This window comes from Trachemys scripta, chromosome 8 (genome assembly GCF_013100865.1).
Source record: "Trachemys scripta elegans isolate TJP31775 chromosome 8, CAS_Tse_1.0, whole genome shotgun sequence".
NCBI classification, from domain to species: Eukaryota; Metazoa; Chordata; order Testudines; family Emydidae; genus Trachemys; species Trachemys scripta.
The window spans coordinates 7458246-7478898 of record NC_048305.1 but is presented as its reverse complement, the minus strand read 5'-3'; the positions used below and the strand labels follow the sequence as shown (position 1 = coordinate 7478898).

At 46.6% G+C, this 20653-nt stretch overlaps 3 protein-coding genes across 4 annotated transcripts in view; 1 reads left to right on the top strand and 2 right to left on the bottom strand.

The window, feature by feature from the left end:
• CBY3 (chibby family member 3) overlaps positions 1–13098 on the bottom strand; it is a 22456-nt gene extending 9358 nt beyond the window's left edge. The window contains exons 1-2 of the mRNA XM_034780356.1: positions 13075–13098; positions 12732–12813 (exon numbers count right to left, since the gene is read on the bottom strand). The gene's annotated coding sequence lies outside the window, so the exon portion shown is untranslated. The remainder of the gene's footprint in view (positions 1–12731; positions 12814–13074) is intronic.
• The window catches only part of CANX (calnexin), a 65284-nt gene continuing 50687 nt past the window's right edge, over positions 6057–20653 (top strand). The window contains exon 1 of one of the 2 annotated variants that reach the window (XM_034780342.1): positions 6057–6081. Coding sequence is in view for 1 of the 2 variants with exons in the window: in XM_034780340.1 (XP_034636231.1) it covers positions 6141–6164 (24 nt within the window). In the remaining variant the exon portion in view is untranslated. Of the gene's footprint in view, positions 6165–20653 lie in introns of both variants that reach the window. The other variant, XM_034780340.1, reaches the window with a different exon arrangement.
• LOC117882245 (leukotriene C4 synthase-like) lies at positions 11354–20653 on the bottom strand. Its single transcript, XM_034780357.1, has 5 exons — positions 20401–20653; positions 14464–14563; positions 13075–13145; positions 12732–12813; positions 11354–12044 (listed from the first exon to the last, which is right to left on the bottom strand). Exons 1-5 carry the CDS (start codon positions 20456–20458, stop codon positions 11918–11920), a joined length of 438 nt encoding a protein of 145 aa, XP_034636248.1. The 5' UTR covers positions 20459–20653; the 3' UTR covers positions 11354–11917.

The following is a 20653-nucleotide window of genomic DNA, read 5'->3' as shown; positions in this document are numbered from 1 at the left end:
AAATGTACATTGCATAAGTTCAGCACGACTTCCTTTCCTTCCTCTGCTCCTTGAAGTAAATTTGATTTAATCAGATAAAAATAAGGCAAAGTTAGTAACTAAATATGGGGGCCAGTCTGCAAAATTTGGATCCAGATCTGAACTTCATCATAGTTTCATGGAGCTAGAGTGTGGGAGTTTTAATTTGGGCCATTAGAGAAATAAAGACCAGCTGAGAAGTTGGGGTCCAAAGTGGCATCCAAATTCCCTTATAGTTTCTGGTGTTTGATTCAGGCCCATCTCTCGTAATAACACAAAAGATAAGTAGCTTTAAAAAGTTGCTCATGGTGTATTTTTCTGATTAAAAGAAATGCACTTTTTGAAGCCATATATTTTAATCTTGTCTCTGGATTTCTTTTTCTTCCCCTGATCAAGTTGAGTTCGAAACGGACATGTCTGGGTATTATTTAGACCATACTGACCTACTTCTTCCAGCCTCTTGGCCCTTTTGATATGGATTCTGCTACTATGGTAACCTGTGTAACATGCAGGCATCACAAAGGAAGATCTTCATTAAATGAGCCCTATGCATCAGTTACTGCTTTCAGTTTCACAGCAGGCTTCTTTCACAAACACATCCAGTTAGAAAGTTAGCAGTTCAAGTTTCCAGGGGAAGCACAGGGATATGTTCATTCTATCCCACCCAGCTGTGTCTTCAGGGTCCTGCATTGCTGTCCTTTGTGGCTTGGATATAGTCCATCACCAAATCCTGAAGCACAGCATTAGGGGAATTGTGTTGCTCGTGGCTGTTTATCAATGGGCAGCTGACAAAGCTAACAAGATTGTGTGTGCATGTGTATATCTGCCTATTTACACATGCAATTGCATGTTAAATCATATGGGCGTATGAAAATACACACACACACACACACACACACATTTTTGAGGTTGAAATTAGGCCCTAGTTACCTCTGAAAACCTCGTGTTAAGAGTTTATGGGGAGCGTGGTTGGTGTGTAACAAAGAGATAACACATAATAGGGCCTTGCGCAAGCCCTCTGCACTTGGATGAATTTAATCTGCAATGGCAAAATAACCGCATTTCCCTCGAGTCAACATGACTAATCATGAAATGCTTTTTACAGGAACATATTTGTCAATCTTTCCTCCCATACACAGCAGTAGCCCTTGTGACTTCACAAACAGCGCCACCTGGTGAGATGCTGACCCTAATGCAGCCCCAAAAAGAAAATAGCCGGCTTTGGCCAGAGCCTTTGTCATTCAAAGCAGACACACAAATGCCTTTTGATCCCACCTATCTCATCCCCAAACGTAGCAGCAGAAACAGCATAAGTAGATTTCTACTGAAACTGAATATGTCCTTTGTGGAGACATCTGTAAAGCAGCTTTTGGCAGTCAGAAGCTGTGGAGGTGGAAGTGGGCTCCCACGGTAGGAAAAGAACAGAGGAACCTGGGTTTTATTCCCAGTTCTGTCATTGTGCAAATCATTTCTATGTCTCAGTATCCCTATCTGCAAAATGAAGATAATGCCATGAGCAGATGCCTTCCCTGCTCTAAAACAAAGGACACACACTGTGTAGAGTACAAATCTCACCACTTCTCAGGCTTTGGCTTTATTATAAGATTGTATCAGTGTTACCAACACCACACATTCAAAAATTGTGAATCTGGCCCCCAAATCATGAGACTGTTTATTTCCCTTTTGGTCTTTGAGCCTTTAGGGTGCACTCGGGTCACATTTTCAAACTTTTTTCTGCAACCACGAGAACTAGAAACTTCCTTATTTTTAAAATGGAAGCTGAGTTTCTCTGTAACCACTTGACGCTAGAAACTGCAGCTTCAATTAAAACACCAAATACTACCAGGCTCTTAATAAACTTGTGAGAACTGGCAACACTATTGTGTATCATTATTAAATCCTGTTACAATTTTCAAACACCACTATCTTCCAAGTGTAGAAAGGGCCTAAATGGCATGAAAGGTCAAAGACTCCAATTCAGTCTCTGTGAGTTTTTTACACTTTCTGTGGAGAGAGGAGGAAAGAGGGACTATGTCCCACAATTGATTAACAACACAAAGCCCTAAGGAAGGAAGGGGAGGGATGGAGGTACAAGAATGTGTTAACAGATTTAGTGCAAAATCTTGATCCCATTGAACTCATTTGACATCAGTGAAACCAAGATTTATTCCTTAATGTTCATCAGAGACCATCCAGCTAGTCACCCTAGGACAAACAGTAAGGGCCTGTTCCAAAGCCCATTGAAGTGAATGGGAGTCTTTCCATTGACATCAATAGGCTTTGGATCAGGCCCTGAGAATGTGCCAAGGAAAAGGTCTGTCCCAAACCCTCAGTGGAACATAGTTTTATTTTTCACCTGTATTCTAATGTAGGCAAATGTCACATTCTCAGAATGCATATCAACTATGATTAGGAAACTGGCTTTTCCTCTCTGCCTCTATGCTCTCATACCTCCTTCTAGCTTTCTAATTCTCTAGACACTGCATCCTCTACAGAGGCTTTTCCTAAAGTCCCTGTATGTCAGTTGGTGCAGTGTGCAAAGCATGTGGTAAAATACATTATAAAACAACTTTATTTGATATCGGAGAGACAAGATGGGTGAGGTAATATCTTTTATTGGACAAACTTTCGAGCTACACAGCACTTTTCTTCAGGTTTTGTCCCTTTTAGGGATGGGAGGTGAACCCAGGTGAATGCACTTCTGAACTCTGGGTCTTCGCTGACCAAGAATAACAAACTATGAGTGGGGTGCAGCAGAGGGCACAGGGAGTGGCATGTTAAAGGGATATTCCTTTGTCAAGATTTTCACACCACAAGGTGGGAAACTGAGACAAAGACCACCCAACAGATTGCAGGATGGGTGTTTGCTTATGGATACGTGCTTTTGAATCATGGTTGTGTTTTCCCAGATGAATGCTGGTTTCCCTTTCCCTTGTAATATCTTTTGTTATACATAGATTCGGTGCTTGCGAGTGCGGAAGTCTGGCCTCTTAGTGGCACCCAAGGTGGTGGTAATTTTTCCAGATTACTTGGTGGGGACTCAATCTGGTTCTGTTTTGTATTGTTAAGAAGAACCCCAAGATATTGAACCCAGCCCTTGTAGTTGCCAACTCCACCTGAGTAGTTCAATAGCGTGTCTCTTTCACCAACAGAAGTTGGTCCAATAAAATATATTACCTCACCCCCCTTGTCTCTCTAATATCCTGGGACCAACAGGGCTACAACATTGCAAACAACAGTGGAAGATAACAGATTTTATTTGATATAGAGTCTCCTGTAATGCCGTACCTAGCTATTATAACTTACAAGCCAGCAGTTTGTGACTGAAAACAGCTCTGAAAAGATAGTGTAGATTGAATAATATTGAAGCATTCAGTCAGTTATAAGACCAACAGCTGAGGAGCACAGACATTTAGGCCATGGCTGCACTAGAGAGTTACAGCGGTGCAGCTGTACCAATGCAGCTGAGCCACTGTAAGCTCTCTAGTGTAGACACTCTAAGCCGATGGGAGTTTTTCTGTTGACTTAATTAATCCGCCCGCAACGAGCGGTGGTAGCTATGTCAGCGGGAGAAGCTCTCCCACTGACAGCACTGTCAACACCAGCGCTTAAGTTGGTGTAACTTATGTTGCTCGGGGGTGGCTTATTCACATCCCTGAGTGGCATAAGTTATACTGACATAAGTGGCAGAGTAGTCATAGCCTAAGAGTTCTAGTTAAGGAGAAAAAGTATAGTGATTCTTATTGCCAATCTCAAGGGCTCAAAAATCATGTCAGGCTTTAAAAAAAAATAGATTATCTTAAAATTAGGAGATTTTAAAAATAATTCATTTTGAGTTCTTTTTATTTGGCTTCTGACTTTTGAGAATTTATAGGGTCACATTTTCAAGCTTTCTTCACAACCATGTGAGGTAGAAATGTATTTTTTTTTAAATGAAAGCTGTAATTCTCCCATAATCACCTGACTCCAGGAGCTGGGGCTTTAACAAACATCAACTCTTGCAAGACTTGCAATAAAATTGCAAGTTGGCAACACAGAACATGTAGATCTTCAAAATACTTTACAAACTAGAAAATCCTCACACCTGTGTGTGTTAACAAATAAGTCATTATCTTGCTTTGCAGATGGGGAAACTGAGGCATTAAGCCATTAAGTGACTTGGCCACAGTCATACTTCAAGTCAGTGGCAGAACCAAGATCAGAATTCAGGAGTTGCTGGCTGGAACCCAGTTCCATACTCTAACCACTAGGCTGTATGGCCTCTTTATTCTCAAACAAAAGAAGAACTCAGTGAGGCAGAGAGATACAAAAAAGTTGTCTTCCAGCTAACTTGTGTCAGGAACTGCAGGGGAGAAAACTTTTGCCCCACCAAAGATGAAGGTATCACAAGAAGGGACAGAGGGGAGACTGGCAACAGATGACCTGAGGGAAGCAGGAAAGAGACAGGATGCATTCTGTAAAAACCATTTTAAACTGTGGAAGAATGGTGAAGTGGGGAGAATGTTAACCTGGGACATAGGAGAGCTAGCTTGAATTCCCTGCTTTGTTACAGATTTCCTATGGGACTGTGGGCAAGTCACTTAGACCTGATTACTGCATGGTGATTTTACTGGTATAACTATTTTGGTTACTGAAATAGTTTTATGTGAAAAACCCTGAGTGTGTGTGCAATTATATTGATATAAAGCATCTTTTTAGTGCTATAACTATGTGAACACATGCAGGGGTTGTACTGCTTCAACTTTACCAGTATGGTACAACTTTTTTGAGTAGATCAGGCCTTATTCTCTCTGGCCCAGATCCTCAAGGTATTTTGGCACCTAACTCCCATTGGTTTCAGGGGAGTTAGGTGCCTAAATACTTTTGAGGATCTGACCCTCTGTGCCTCAGTTCCACATCTGTAAAATGGGATCAGTACATTAAAGACTTACTACCTGTTCACACCCACTTTGCTCGGCTCCCTGAAGTTAAAGCAGGAGTGAAGTGTGAGTGCGCGCGCTGCGGGCTCTGTATCTCGGTCTCCTCTCCGGGACTAGCTTGACTGGCACTGTCGCCTCACAATGGCAAAGGAAGACACGTGAAATACGCCCAGGAGCCCTTTGAACTCATTTACTTTCTAAACCAGGCTAGTGGGGTAGGTGACTTACGGTCCCCACTAACCCCCCACTTCGGACTAAGGTACGCAAAGTCAGCTACGTGAATAACGTAGCTGAATTCGAAATACCTTAGTCCGAACTTACCGCGGGTCCAGACGCGGCAGGGAAGCTCCCCCATCGATGCCGCGTACTCCTCTCGCCGAGCTGGAGTACCGGCGTCGACGGCGAGCACATCCGGGATCGATCCGGGATCGATTTATCGCGTCTAAACCAGATGCAATAAATCGATCCCAGAACATGGATTGCCTGCCGCCGGACCCTCCGGTAAGTGTAGACGTACCCTTAGAGGTGCTCAGACAGGCAGAAAGGTCCAGATAGATGCCTAAATACCTTTGAGGATGTGGGCTATTGCTCCTGAAATGAATGGGGCAGGAGCCACTGGAGTAGCTTGTGGATGGCATTAAAACACATATTGGTCGCATGATTGCAGGGAGACTGTTGCTTTGATTGTTCTTTTACATCTGTCAGCATGGTGCCTGTTACGCTTTTAGATTGTGTCTCAGTCTCATGCTGAGTCCTGTGGTTTGATTAAAGATCATTAAGCAGCAGTGGGATGAAACATCGCTGAATGACAGGTTTCAGAGCGGTAGCCGTGTTAGGGGGAGGAGCTTTTGTTTTGCACGGGGTACTTAATACACAGGACAGTAAGACACAAATTCTAAGTCACAGCACCTTTAAAGGGAGAATGGGTTAGAAGGTGTTTCCATGGGATTCAGAGGCACACTGTAGCGGGTGCCAAAGCCCCTCAGCTCCATGTTGTGCTTCTTATGCTCTCACAAAGCAAGAGAGGAGGAGAAGAAAGCTTGCTGTAGTCACTTCATATTGCTGAGTCATTAACTTCTTTTTGCTGAGTCATTCTGCAGCTGTGTCTGACAAACCAGGAGACAGACAAGCAGGACGGCTCAAGGTGGGTAGCATCTGCAGACTGAGATAGCGGGGCTGTAAAACCGGCTGATTATGTGAAAGATGGAACTGGCCTCTGGAGGAGTGGTAAGCACCACACATTGAATTTAAATCAGTCAGCAATGCTTTGAACAAAGAAAGGGGAACTGCAGTGGCAGTCTGGAATTGGCTATTTTGTTTTAACTCTAGAACTGGTAGGTTATTTTGGTTACAACGTAGGGGGTGGGATAAAGTTTAAAATATTATGTTGTTTATTGGTATAAAGAATTAAGAAACATCTCACTATGTGACAGATGTTGTAAAATAACTGTTCACCACTTATGTTAAAAAGATACTGTCAGCGTTAACATCAATGTCCATCTTGTTTAAGATTCTTATAACTGTTAGAAGAAAACTATTTTGTTGTTTATATTGCAGTCCCACCCATTGATCTCCGACAGGATGGGATATTGTGCTAGGTCATTGTGCAACTGTTTTTGTTTGCATTTGAACCTTGTTCTGCAAGTGTTTGCTACCCCAGACACTGCAAGGAGGCGCATGAAAGCCTGAAAGTGATTTATCATCTTCTATTGTTGTATGCAGTGTTGTTATAACCATGTTGGTCCATGGATATTGGAGAGAGAGACAGCTTTCAAGCCACACAGAGCTCTTCTGAAGAAGCTCAAAAGCTTGTCTCTCTCACCAGTAGAAGTGGGTCCAATAAAAGATATCACCTCACACACCATGTCTCTCTAAAGTGAGTCAGTTTTACTGTTCAAGCTGAGTAAAATACAAGAAAGCAGGGACTAGAAAAATTGTGAAATGAGTCATGAAATAAACCCTTTTGATTCTCATAATCTTAGGTGTTACGTTACATAGGCAGGAAAGTGGTTTGGTGGGGGTTTTACGTAAGGTTTATTATTGGATAGCATGCTATGTTAACAGCTTTTTGCACTGTGGAAATGAGGTGGAGTCCCCTTTGTAACTAATGGTATTAACACATTTATAGTGCTTTTGTTTTTTAAAGCTACAGTATTGAGATTCAATATCTGGTTTTCAAAAAAGCTCAGCACACTGGATGCTGAATTCTTTTGAAAATCTGGCCACAAGCCTGAGGGCTGAGCTCTCCAAAATCTGATCCTTTGGGGTTGACTTTTAGCAGGGCTGAGCTTCTAGAACTCCGGATGAAGTCAACAGCTGCAGGTGCTCAGGGCCTCTGGCACTCAGGCCTCACAAAACCCCTCCTCTGGGAGGTAAAAAGTAGCCCTGTTTTCAGGTAGAAAAAGGGAGGCAGAGACAACATATGTTTTGCCCAAGGCCAAACAACCAGTCTAGTTTTATTATTCTGTGCTGCAGGTGGACTTGAATGCACTACAAATTTTATTTTTTTCTCCTCCTGTATTTTTATTGCGGCTGGTTTACATACATACGGTTGCATGGTAATGTTTGAAATAAACACAACATAATTGTTATAGAGTTACTCAGTCTGATTTACAGACCTTCCCACCCAGGGACAGGGCTTATTAACTGATCGGGTTATTGTACCTCTAGGAGGATATTCGTAAACTTTAACTTTGGTCTCCTGATCTATACAAGGAGAGGTGTTCCATCAAAGTTCTGAACAGACCATTTCACAGCCATAAATATGCCCATCACCACCTGAACTGTTCACTGTAGATTTTTCTCATGAGTGCACAAGGCTTTTTTTAAATCTGTGAACCAAGACATTTTCCAGGAAAAAGAAAAGCCATTCAGTGACCATAAGGAGAATACCTTTCTCAAGTGTGGTCCTGAGAGACAGCGTGGCTCTCAAGATATTAAACAGTAAATGCCTAACTAAAAAAGCTAACATTCAAGTGATAGCCTCAGCAGAGAAGCAAGAATGTACTGGTTATTACAGGGAGGTGGCAGTAGCACCACTGGAGGTAAGGTTGAGCTTAGAAAAACTGGCTGTCAAAAAGTAAACTAAGTGCTCTAAAATCCACATGCTTACTTTGGGTGCCTTAAATTGCTGTTCTTCACCAAGGTCCAGGATAGATTGTTAGGACAAAGGTTTCCTGATATAAAACCTTACTTAAATCATGTGACATCAAAATTTTATAGTTTTTATGTATATATATATATATATATATACACACACACACACTTTCTATATTATTTATTTAGTAAGGAAGTATTAATAAGTTTACAAATCCTTGCCATGTATATATTAAACAAAACAGCATTACAACAGTGAGCTTTACAGGAATGCAGTCATTAGATCTCTCTGGATTTAATATTTTTTTGCATAGAACTAGGGCTCACCTATGGCTCTGATCTTCCCCAAACATATGCCAGCTGAGATCACCCTCCTGAGGCTGATCTCAGCTTGCATCTGGCACCCACTGCCTCTTTGGGGAAGCAATATTTTAGAAGTTATTCAGAGTAGAAGTTGGATCTACGGTGTGGCTCAAGCCAAGTGGATGAGCCAAAGTAACAAGGTGGCTGAGGTAATGTCTTGTGTCTCTCACCAACAGAAGCTGGTCCAATAAAAGATATTACCTCACCCACCTCATCTCTCTAGTAACTTGCGACTGACATGGCTACAAGAACAATGTAAGAGCCAGAGTAAGTCATTTGTGCGCATGCAGCAAGACTGGGATTCTGTTGCAAGCCAGATGTCCAAGTATGTGGGTGCTCATGGTGACACAATGTAGCCATTGAACTCACCTTGCACCCACATAAAACAGCAACTTATGTTTATCCTGAAAAATACACAAGCAGCATATTTAACTATTTACAATCGTTCATCCAGATGACAACCCAAAGGTTTACACTTGTCACTGTCTCCTTTCTAAGTGCTCTAGTTCCTTGGGCAAAAAGGTGTGAAGGAGGATAGAGCTGGTAGCTGAGGGCCAGTGAGATATTCCCAGGAAGCCTCCTCATGTTCCACCATCCCTCCAGTGCTCCCTAGTCATGCCCCCCATTACTATCCCCACTTCTTCAAAAAGGGGAAAATTCATTGTCCAAAAATCTTTTATTCACACTGAGTTAAGGGTGACCGGCAGCGCCTCCCACCCTTCCAGGCATTGAGTGCACCTCTGAAAACCAGGGAATACAGAGTTAAGGTACATACCTGCCCCTGCCCCACAAATTTAAGTCTGCCCTCTCCGAGTGGTGCCCCAGACACCCCAGCACTGTATCACTCTGCTGCAATGTACTCCTTGCAGCAGTCATTACAGCTGTCCCTAACACTGTGAAGGGAAGCTGGGGAGTGCCTGCAAATGAATGAGTGAATACACTTCTGTAGGACACCATATCACATTCTTCACATCTACTTATTAAAGAGCTGCCCTGGCTGAAGTCTACTTACAGTATATCTCCAGTGAATCTTGCCAGCTTCAAAGGGCATAGTTAAGGTTGTGGGGGTGGGGCTGGTGTGTACCATAGCTCTCTATGGGCTGGTTTTCAGAGTTTAAATATAGGTCTACTCAATGCTCAGGCAGGGCACGGGCCTGGCCAGCCAGTTACCCTTAACTCTGAATTAATGAGTTTTTAGGTAGTGAGTAACAGGTAGCACTTAGCCAGGGTTTTATGTTTTTAAAGCACTGCACAAATATTAACTAATGAAGCTTTACAGCACCAGTGGAAAATAAGTACATTTTAGGCAATAGCTCCATTTATACACCTGAGGAGAATAAACGATTTTCCCCAGGGACAAGACGCTGGGACTTTGTATCTCCAAGTCCTCAAGACTGAACCACCTCTGGAGAAATGCTCTACAATGGAAAAGGATCCCAAACAGCTTTCAAAATAGCAGTGGATTTGGTGAACTGGACCCAAAACAGAAGAGCACTGTACCCGATATACGAGACTGTAGACACAAAGTAGCCATCTGGGGTTGCAGCCATTACCATCCTCAGCTACCCACACAGGGGTGTTTTCACCCTGGAGCTGGGGGTGTGATTCCCAGATCCAGGAGACATACCTGTGGTAGATCGGATCAAGCCAGCATGCTAGAATTAGAGAGTAGCTGCCACAATGTGAGCAATGGGAGAAGCCAGCCATCCTGGGGACATAGCTATGCTCTCTGACGGACACACACTCCGGATAGCTAGTTCCTCCTGCTGCTTGCACCGCCCTGGCTACTTTTTAGTGCACTGGTATGGGTATGTCTCCTCAAGCTGGGAATCACATCCCCAGATCAAAGCATACGCACACCCATAGATGCAGAATGCAGCCATGGACCATTAGCTGCCACAAACAGGGAAACAAAACAGCTCCATTCCCTTGCCACCTGGGCTCAACTGCCATGGACATTAGTGACAAACTTCCACTGACTTCAATAGGAGCAGAACTGCGCTCTTGGTCAGGAAAGTGAAGTGCTTAGAATGTAGACACCGCGTGTGTCCAACATTACACCACTAGAGGGCAGTGCTATGCACAGCCATTCTGTTAGCAGGCAGTGATGAGCTGCCAAAATCTTAACAACTGGTTCCCTATAAAAAGTTCTGATTGAAGGGATGTGTCACAGTATATATTTTTTTGTACCAATGGGTTATCCTATATCCGTATTTTCCTGGGAGGAATTTTTAACGATTTTTGGGTCTTTTTCTTATATAGGCTCCTATTACTCCGCACCTCCGTCCTGATTTTTCACACTTGCTGTCTGGTCACCCTAGGGTGTGCACATGTGTGGGTCCCAGCTGTTCCCTGCCCCCCTCATTGAAGCAGGTGTGCAGGGTTACTGTCCTGGGAACTGCAGGGCACCAGTGGACGTGGGGCCGGCTGCAGACAGGGGCGTGGGGCAGGGCTAGCTGGAGGCGTGGGTGCGGGGCTGGCTGGAGGCAAGGGCTGGCTGCAGGCAGGACAGGGGGCTGTGGGGCTGGCTGGCTTCGGGCAGGGCCGCAGGGAGGTGCGGCAGGGGTTGGCTGGAGACAGAGGAGTGCGGGGCTGGCTGGCTTCGGGCATGGGGGTGTGGCAGGGGTTGGCTGGTTAACAGGGCAGGGGGTGCGGCAGGGGCTGGCTGCAGGCAGGGCTGCAGAGGGGTGCGGCAGGGGCTGGCTGCAGGCAGGGGCTGGCTGGCTGCAGGCAGGGCTGCAAGGGTGTGTGGCAGGGGCTGGCTGCAGGCAGAGGAGTGCGGGGCTGGCTGGCTTCAGGCAGGGGGGTGCGGCAGGGGTTGGCTGGAGACAGGGCAGGGGGTGCGGCAGGCAGGACAGGGGGTGCAGTGCTCCAGCTTGGCTTTTTTTTCTTTTTGCTTCTGTGGCACTCCGGAGCTCCCCCCCCCCCCCATGTGTCTCGATATTTTGTTCGTGTAATCTGGTCACCCTAGGACAGGGCAGGGGGCAGGGGCTGGCTGCAGGCAGGGCAGAGGATGCGGCAGGGGCTGGCTGCAGTCAGGGCAGGGGATGCGGGGCTGTCTGGAGACAGGGGCTGGCTGCAGGTACTCACGGGGAGAGCGCCTCAGAGCAGCCTGAGCAGCAGAACGCAGCCCAAGCCAAGTAGAGCAGCCGAGGACCCACCAGGCAGCAGCGGGAGCCCCAGGACCAGGGGTCGGGGGAGCAGCAGCAGCAACACGTCCTGTGCCCAGGGCCAGGCAGCGGACCACATGGCTCCCGCAGCGCAGCGCCCCCAGTAGCCAGAGGAGGAATTACATCACTTCCCAGCCAGAGCCCATCAAAGCCACAGCGCCCCCTTGCAGGGAAGTGGGTTAACAACTGGTTCTAAAACTGCTTAAACATTTAACAACCGCTTCACATGAACCAGTGAGAACCGGCTGCAGCTCACCACTGCCTGCAGGAGACCGACTATGTGGACCTAATGAAAGGGGACACATTCAGAGGGGCCAAGAAGGGAGGGTGTTGTCCAAGGAGACGCTCCTTTCACAAGCTAATGAACAGAAGGACATTCATCCCCAGATAGTGAGAGAGCAAGAAATGCAAGATCCCAACTGCTGCGAGTCCGATAAGAATCCAGAGAACTCCAGCGCTGAAATACATTGGGGCTAACCTGGAGGGAGACAGAATGCTCAGACTTAGAAGCATTGGCCTCTTATAAGGGGAGTAATATACCCTAAGAGAGAGAAGTGGGAAAAGGGTACAGTGAAACCCATTAGATTCCCATTCCCATTCCCACCCTCCTATGCCCCCTAAAAGGGAGGGTGAGGTTAGAACGCTCCCATCTGTACTAAGTCCTTTCCCCTTGTTTTAGCTCACCCCAGGTGCGCACGCGCACACACACATATACATACATATATATAAATAAAAATTATCAGGGGAAACTCAGAACCCCAGGAAGCAGAAAATTCTCCTTGTCTCTCTTCTGTACACTTAGCCCTAATCCTATATCCAAGCCCATATTAAATATTATAGGGAGCCAGAAGTCATTAACACAGTACTCATCAAACACCTGCTGTGACATTGTGATGTTAAAGAGGCCCCTATAAATTTCTGTGGGCTCTAATTCCCTTCATCAGCCCTTAATCTAACTGTATTTTTATATTCCAGGGAAGAGAACTCTTGGCAGTTCTGATTCATGCTGATCTTTTTAACAGAGGTAGGGATCCTGCTGCATCCTGAATAGGCAGAAGGCCAGCAGTCTCAGAAACCAAACTCTTCCACATCCCAAGTGCTTTAAATCCCATGCCAAAGACGCCAAAAGAAGAAGTCCATGCCCAACCATAGCAGGCTCCATTACCTTCCCGAGGAGGACTCTTTATACCCCATAAAATAGCAGTAGCGGGAGTAGAGATAAAGCAGGCCCAAGGCAGCAGTCAGACCTGCAATTGAGAGGAGACGACAAATTACAGTAGCAGACACCAAAGGCTTTTTGGAATTATTTGACCAGCCTGTCCCTCTAAGGCTAAAGCCTCCAGGGAAGATCCTGACTGTTCCCGCTCTATTGCGGGTGCAATCTTGCCAGAGAGGTGAGGAAGCAAGTCCTGTTGACTCTGCCCACTGGGCCAGCACATAGACGCATAGAGCTAAACAGATCCAGCATTTCCCCCGCCCCATTTAACCAACTAACTGGTCAGTCTCACCTTGATGGAAGAAGAGGCCAGCCTGCCAGAGAATAGCCAAGAAAATGGGGAAATACTCAGAGCAATTCACCCTGGAGGAAACGAGGAAGAATAGGGTCAGCATTCTGTGCCTCTCTGAGGCTTTCCAGTGGCTCCAGGCTTCTGCTTTTCCGGAGACTACTTCTCTGTAAAGCAATGCCCAGTGGCTTGCACCCATTCCTTTCCTGCCCCGGTCTTCAGAATCAATCTCCTATCTAACCCAGCTAATGGGGTTCTACGGAGTAACTCAGAGCAGAATGTGGGCCATAATATTCAATTACTGTGGTTTCTTGCCATTAGTTTTCAGAGTGCTTTTCACTCACCCAGCACCATGGGCAGTGGTGAGCCTGGTGCCTGAGGTTTTTTTATACATGCATCCTCCTCCTCCTCCTCCTCACCTTCCCTTATGTTTTCCTTGGCAGCTTTGGTTACTAGTTGGTAGCGATGGTTGTGTGTTCTGTTAGCCATTGGAGCCATCTTCACTAATGATCTAGTCTGAGATTACAGATCTGAGGACTATTTCCTGCACTGTTAGGGAAATGGAATAAATGACCCAGTCGTTTTTTTTCCATGTATAGGATCAGATCCTGCACCCCTGCTCTGGTGATGCAAAGGAGATGGAAACTGGCCACGTCTCCTTAACTAGGGATTACCCCAGTGAGCATAGAGCCTCCAAGGCCATTGTCTCTCCCCATTACAGTACCTGGTATAGGTGCTATATCAGGGGCACTGTACTCTGGCTATTCCCAGCTGACGGATCTCCTTGGGAGCTGTTACCAGCTGATGGAGTTTAGCGCTACAATTAGGCTAGTCTAAACTCTGTCAGGGTTGGCATAAAACCAGTCTGGGATCGGAGATCTAGATCTGGATCCCCATCATCCTCCCTACTCCATTCAGTGTGCTGTGCCCAAGGCTGGTTTCTGCCATCTATAGCTGAAAGGTGTATAAGTGAAAGTCTTAAACTGAGCCACAGTGGCTAACTTCTGAGCAGTCCTAACAGCGACACTAATAAATCCATGTGACCCTGGCATTGTGGGGTCCTCCCTGCGATGGAACCCTGCCATCAGTGCCAGCCAGAGTAGGAGGGATTTATACCAATAATCAGTCCCCTCTGTTTAAAACGCAGCAAGCTTTCCACCAAGACAGCAGGCTGATTGACAGAGCAGGGGGATGGGCAGCATGACTAGTCATTGCCATTCTGTCAGCCATATAGCCCCTACAGCTCCCTCTCTCTGGGCTCCCAATACTGTAACCACCTGCATTTCTGGGGGAAGTCTTGTGAGCAAACTGTCTGATCAAACTCTGCCAGCAAAGATGACATAGGAGGCTACTCTTGGCCCCATGGAGCAGGTCATTAAAAATAAGTCTTACTGTGCTCGAAAGACCCTCTCAAAATCAGGTGGCCCTGAGACTTTTGGAGGAGAGATCCCGTACGCCCGTCTGGCATAGATCACCTGGAGGGAGAAGTAAGCTGCAAAGAAAGAAACAAGAAGCCATGATCCTAGCAGCCTTCATGGAAACCAGGAGACTGTCACAGATGATGGAGCTCAGTGTTGTGCTACAAGGGCTTGTTAACATTCCACCGCCACATGAAAGATAAGGTTGGTGTAATGTCCCTGCATGCAATGGAGTCATTCCCCCCACACACACCTTATGTCGCTATCGTTATATTATCTTTACCATAAAAGAATTATACCCAGGACTCAGACAAATAGTTCTGAAGAAAAAAAAAGAAAAATTAAAAAAAAGTGATGCCTTTGGAAGGGACCAGAGTTCTCCACTAGTGAGATATTTTCAACAGTTTCCAGTCTCCAGCTCTGACAAGGCTCCACACACACCATCCAGATTTCACAGGATGGACTTATGCTACACTAGCCACATATTGGTCTAATTTCAGGAACAAATATGATACAAATATTCCCAGCCTGTGCACTTGATATAGTGTCAGTTACCAAGTGGTATCCTCTCCCATCTTAGTTCTGAGGATGAGAACAATATTTTTAAATGGAAGAGAAATCAGTTCCCTGATCTTTAATCCTTCCTGTCTGCAACACATGAACCTCTTGAACAGGGGTTTCACAAAGAACAAAGAGACCCGATTCTCATGTACATGAAAGCATCCCTGCACCCCGCTGGTTCTGGAAAAGGGGCCTTCTAATCCAATTGTAACCTTTAAAGTGGGCTTACAAGACCCCTTTCCATGATAAATGTGGTGTAAATTGGTTTTAGTGTAAATAAGAATCAGGCCCAATTTTTTGGTGAGCGCCATACTGGAAGTTTGGCAAGATATCAGTGACAAATCTGGAAAGAATTTCCTAGACAGTGAAGTCCAAACCCATATAGTAATGTCCCTTGGACTATTTCAGCATGTTCTTGGTGGCTGTTCCTTTACCTAATCACTCTTAGGAAGATGGTTCCTGTGTCCAAACTTCCCCTTTCTCCAGTTTCAGACCTGTAATACACGTCCAGCCAAGTTTCTGCCACATCTTTCTGACTACCCCACTCTGCCTCTAGACAACACCCTCTTAGTTTCTGTATTGGATTTTTTATTTAGAATGATCAATGGCCCACATTTTTAGGGACAGGCCCGCCTATCAGACTTGTCCATTGTGAGGTCTGAGAGGGGCATAATTTCCTGTGGACGTTCTGGTCTTGGCTATAACTTTTTGCCATGTGTGTCACCTGGTTCTAACATGGCTGATTACCATCATGATGCACATCTATGTATACAACATGGTAATGGATGGTTCACAATGAGGTGGGCGTACACGATGCTCAGACTTTGAGACCAAGGCTATAGTGTGATTTTTCTGAGAGTAAGTTAATTCATTTTCTGGAGTAAGTGAGATGGTCTGTTCTTCTGCAACTTAGATAGGACCTCCTATGTCTCCATAATTGGGTCCAACATGCCCCCTTCCTTCCACGCCTCTGTGTGGGAGGATACAAAATGCTTAGCACTATGTGTCAAGGCTCAATATGAAATCAGATTCTCCCAGGACTCACCCCCCTCTGCCAGCTATGTTAGCACAGCTACCTATGTAACCAGGAAGAACCAGCATGACTCAGTCTCATCTCTTATCTCTAATCCAAATATCTCACACTGTGAGAAACTCCCTAGAAAAGGTCACCTGAATTTGAGGCAGTCTTAGCTGCCTTTACAAAGTCTGGCCTGTTCGTACAACCGGAAGTTCTGAAAGCACTGAGGGACATCCACGCCCCGCCCTTCATTAGTGAAGGAAGCAAACCCCGACTACACAGGCGTGGATAAGTGGCCCCATCTACATGGCAAAAACACCACTGTAGAATCCAATTACTCTTAGACAATCAGCCTGGCCACCATCAAGTCAACTATGTTGACAAAGGGGACTCATTACAATCTACTTATACGCAGAGCAAAGAGCGATTATATAGACCAGGCCTGTTATTTTCCAAGGAAAGAAAAGACAAACATAGCTCTCTCATTTGCATCCTAGTACCAAATTTTGAATCCCAGATTTCCTAGTACTGAGGAATCTGATGGAACACACTATTACCTTTCACCTCCTGAGTTTGGTCACACCACGGCAACCACACACACTTGTGACTCTCATACCCCTGGGTCCAGTGAGATGGGTTTAGGAAAAAGTAATGTGCGTGAGTGTATCCTATGTAGGAGCCATTGGAAGCCTAGGGTCATTAGAAAGCATGTAAAAATGGCCAATGTAATCAGATAATCCTGTGTACTGTTTGCAAGCACCAAGTCGGACCTGCCAGAAAACCATGCACACTGATTTCTGAAATCCTTACCAGCCACTTGGTTTTTTACCATGCAGTGAGGAACCAGATCTAGGGAGATTCCCTCCCTACCAGAACCCCTTGCTTTCTGCCTGCAGAAGGGTTTTTCTCCATTGCCTCTGGTCACTCTACTCTTCTGTGGTTGGGACATTGCTTAGTTTTCTTTTTGTTTGCACTGAAGTCCATGGACCCTCCAGGAAAAAATGAGCCTACAGTAACTCCTCACTTAACACTGTAGTTATGTTCCTGAAAAATGCGACTAAGCAAAATGATGTTAAGCGAATCCAATTTCCCCATAAGAATTAATGTAAATGGGGGGGGGAGAGGGGGTTAGGTTCCAGGGAAATTTTTTTCACCGGACAAAAAAATATATATTATATAGATATACACACAGTATACGTTTTAAACAAACAGTTTAATACTGTTCACAGCTATGATGATTGTGAAGCTTGGTTGAGGTGGTGAAGTTAGAGGATGGAAGAGGGTGGGATATTTCCCAGGGAATGCCTTGCTGCTAAATCAGTGGTTCTCAAACTTTTGTACTGGGGACCCCTTTCACATAGCAAGCCTCTGAGTGCGACCCCCGCATATAAATTAAAAACACTTTTTTATATATTTAACACCATTATAAATGCTGGAGGGAAAGCAGGGTTTGGGGTGGAGGCTGACAGCTCACAACCCCCCATGTAATAACCTCGTGACCCCCTGAGGCTGACCCCCAGTTTGAGAACCCCTGTGCTAAATGATGAACTAGCACTCGGCTGAGCCCTCAAGGGTTAACACATTGTTGTTAATGTAGCCTCTCACTCTACAAGGCAGCAGGAATGGAGAGGAGGGGAGACAGCATGGCAGACAGAGACAGACACACACTTTGTGTGTGGGAGAGAGAGAGAGAGAGAGAAATGCACACTGACACTTTAAGTAAACTGACCCACTCTTAAGTGCATTGTCTTTTTAAGTGGATCAGGAAGTTGAGACAGCAGCTGCTGCCTCAGGCTCTCTCTGTCTCTCTCCCTCCGTGTCCCCTCCCTGCTGTATATGAATAAGGGGTAAGTGGGGTGTAGGAGCAGGGGGGAGAGGGACACCCTGACATTAGCCCCCCCCTTCCACAGGGAGCAGGAGGCTCGGGGAGCAGCTCTAAGGCAGAGGGCAGGAGCAGCACATGGCAGTGCGGGGAGGGACAGCTGCAATTGCTAGCCTGCTGGGCAGCTGCCGCACAGGGAACTTAGGGGAGTGGGGAGAGGATGGGGGCTGTCAGTCCACCCTGGTTACAAGCCCCCACCAGCCAGCTGCAATGGGCTGCTCTTCCTGCCAACAGTGGACAAAGCAGGCGGCTGCCAAAGACGTTCGAAGGGAGCATTGCGCAACTTTAAACGAGCATGTTCCCTAATTGATCAGTAACGTAACAACGAAACAACGTTAACTGGGATGACTTTAAGTGAGGAGTTACTGTATTTGTGAAATGGAGAGATTCTTCGGTTTCCTGGGGAGCTTGCTACATTTGTAAAGTCAGATGTATCAAGAAATTCCCAACATGTTAGAGACTAGGTATATTTGCACTACAAGCAGTACAGCTATGCCGCTGTAGTTAGACATTTCCTATGCCGATGGAAGGCTTTTTCCATTGAAGCAGGTAATCCACCTCTGAGAGACAGTAACTACTTCAACGGAGGAATTCTTCCATCAACATAGCTGCTTCTGTAGCAGGGAGTAGGTCGACCTAACTACACCGCACAAGCCACAACACTTTTCACAGACCCAAGCAATGTAGCTAGGTTGACTTAAGTTTTAGGTTTAGACTAGCCCTGAGACAGACGTCCTTCCCTTAGACTCCCCAACCCTATTACCCTGGCATCACCGACAGCCCTTCTGGCTAATGCATTTAGAAAACTAGCCCAAATACTCATTCAGCATCTGAAGAGCTGGGGAGTTACAGGAATAACGGCCGAAATTTAATATACAAAGCAGGACTGACAGGGTTTTCTTTATTCACCACTGGCAGTGCCCCTTGTGGCTCATCTGAGGAATTCTCTGCCACCTGGTCTGACGCCCCTTCCTGTAGTCACTCAGCCAGTCGTTCCCCTCCTGGCCTCTCACATGCCGGGAGCTGCAGCACTTTCCTCTTCATGGCTTAGCCCTCTGGCTAAGTCCCATTAAAGTTCTCCCCACTTCCAGTGTATCATCAAAGTCTGCTTCCAACTACCACCAAATGGGCTATCCCTAGTGTGTCACTCCAGCAGTGACACGTAGGGGAAACCACGCCCGCCTTTTACATCTAGGGTTGCTAGGCATCTGGTTTTCGACCAGAATGCCTGGTCTAAAAGGGACCCTAGCAGCTCCGGTCAGCACTATTGACCGGGCCGTTAAAAGTCTGGTCAGCAGTGCAGCGGGGCTAAGGCAGGCTCCAACCCCATACCCCAACCCTGAGCCTCCTCCTGCACCCCAAACCCTTCAGCCCCACCCCAGAGCCTGCACCCCCAGTCGGAGCCTGTGCCGCCTTCCTCACTCCAACCCCCTGCCCTGAGCCCACTCACACACTCCAAACCCTCGGTCCCAGCCTGGAGCCACCTCCCAAACCTCTCATCCCCAGCCCCGTACCCCAGCCCTGAGCCTTCTCCCACACCCAAACTCCTTCCCAGAGTCTGCATCCCCTTCCAACCCCCTGCCCTATCCCTGAGCTCCCTCCTACACCCCAAACCCCTCACCCCCAGCAGGAGCCTGCACCCCTGCTGCACCACCTCTGAGCCCGCTCCCACACTCCAAACCCCTTGACCCCAATCCAGACCCCCCTCCTTCATCCCAAGCCACTCATCACCAATGCCACCCCAAAGCCCACACCACCTCCCACAACCAACCCCCTGCCCCAACCCACAGCCCCCTCCCACACCCTGAATCCCTCATTTCTGGTCCAACCCTGTAGTCCACACCCCCAGCCAGAGCCCTCACCCCCCTCCTACACCCTAATCCCATGCCCCAACCCAGTGAAAGTGAGTGAGGGTGGGGGAGAGCAAGTAACGGGGGAGGGAAATGGAGTGAGTGTGGGGCAGGGCCTTACAGAAGGGGCAGGCCAGGGGTGTTCTGTTTTGTGCAATTAGAAAGTTGGCAAGCTTATCTACAACAGGTTTCAGTCCAGAGACCCTCAACTCAGCAGCTCTACATTTTTTACTCTTCCAGCCCTTACTGCTCCTTCCTTGGCCTGCTTTCTATGCCATCATTACCACTTCCTATTCTTGCCCCCTTGCATCAGGGAGTAGAACTGCAGATCTTCCTACCCCGTCAGCCTACCAACTTTCTCTCTTTAGAGATCCTGCCCAGCTCCTCCCCCACCTGGACTTCACCCGCAATTAGGACCTAGCATGCCCTGGGTTTCCTCCAGGTGCAGCCTAAGGTTAATTCTCCTACTTTACCCCTTCAGGCCTTGTGTGGGGTAGCCACCCCATCACAGGAGCTATTCATTCATGCAAATAAAAGGAGAGCAGCTAGGATGTAAACTGGCTAATCCAATTGTGGGGAATGCATATTCAATCACTATACCTTGCTCCAGGACTCCCAGGACCGTCACAGCAGCCAGCAAGTGAATCTGATCCAGCATGTTGTCTCTTCCAGACTACGGGGTGTCCGTTTTGTGCTAGAATGGTCTGCTGGTTAATTTCGCTCTCCTCTGATGAGGTGGGCAGTATGTGCTATAGAAAGCAGGAAGGGTTGACTCCTAGCCACCTTGCAAGCTCCAGAGATTGATACTACCAACTGGGCAGTTGCTGCCTTTCCTTTAGACTTAGACACACAC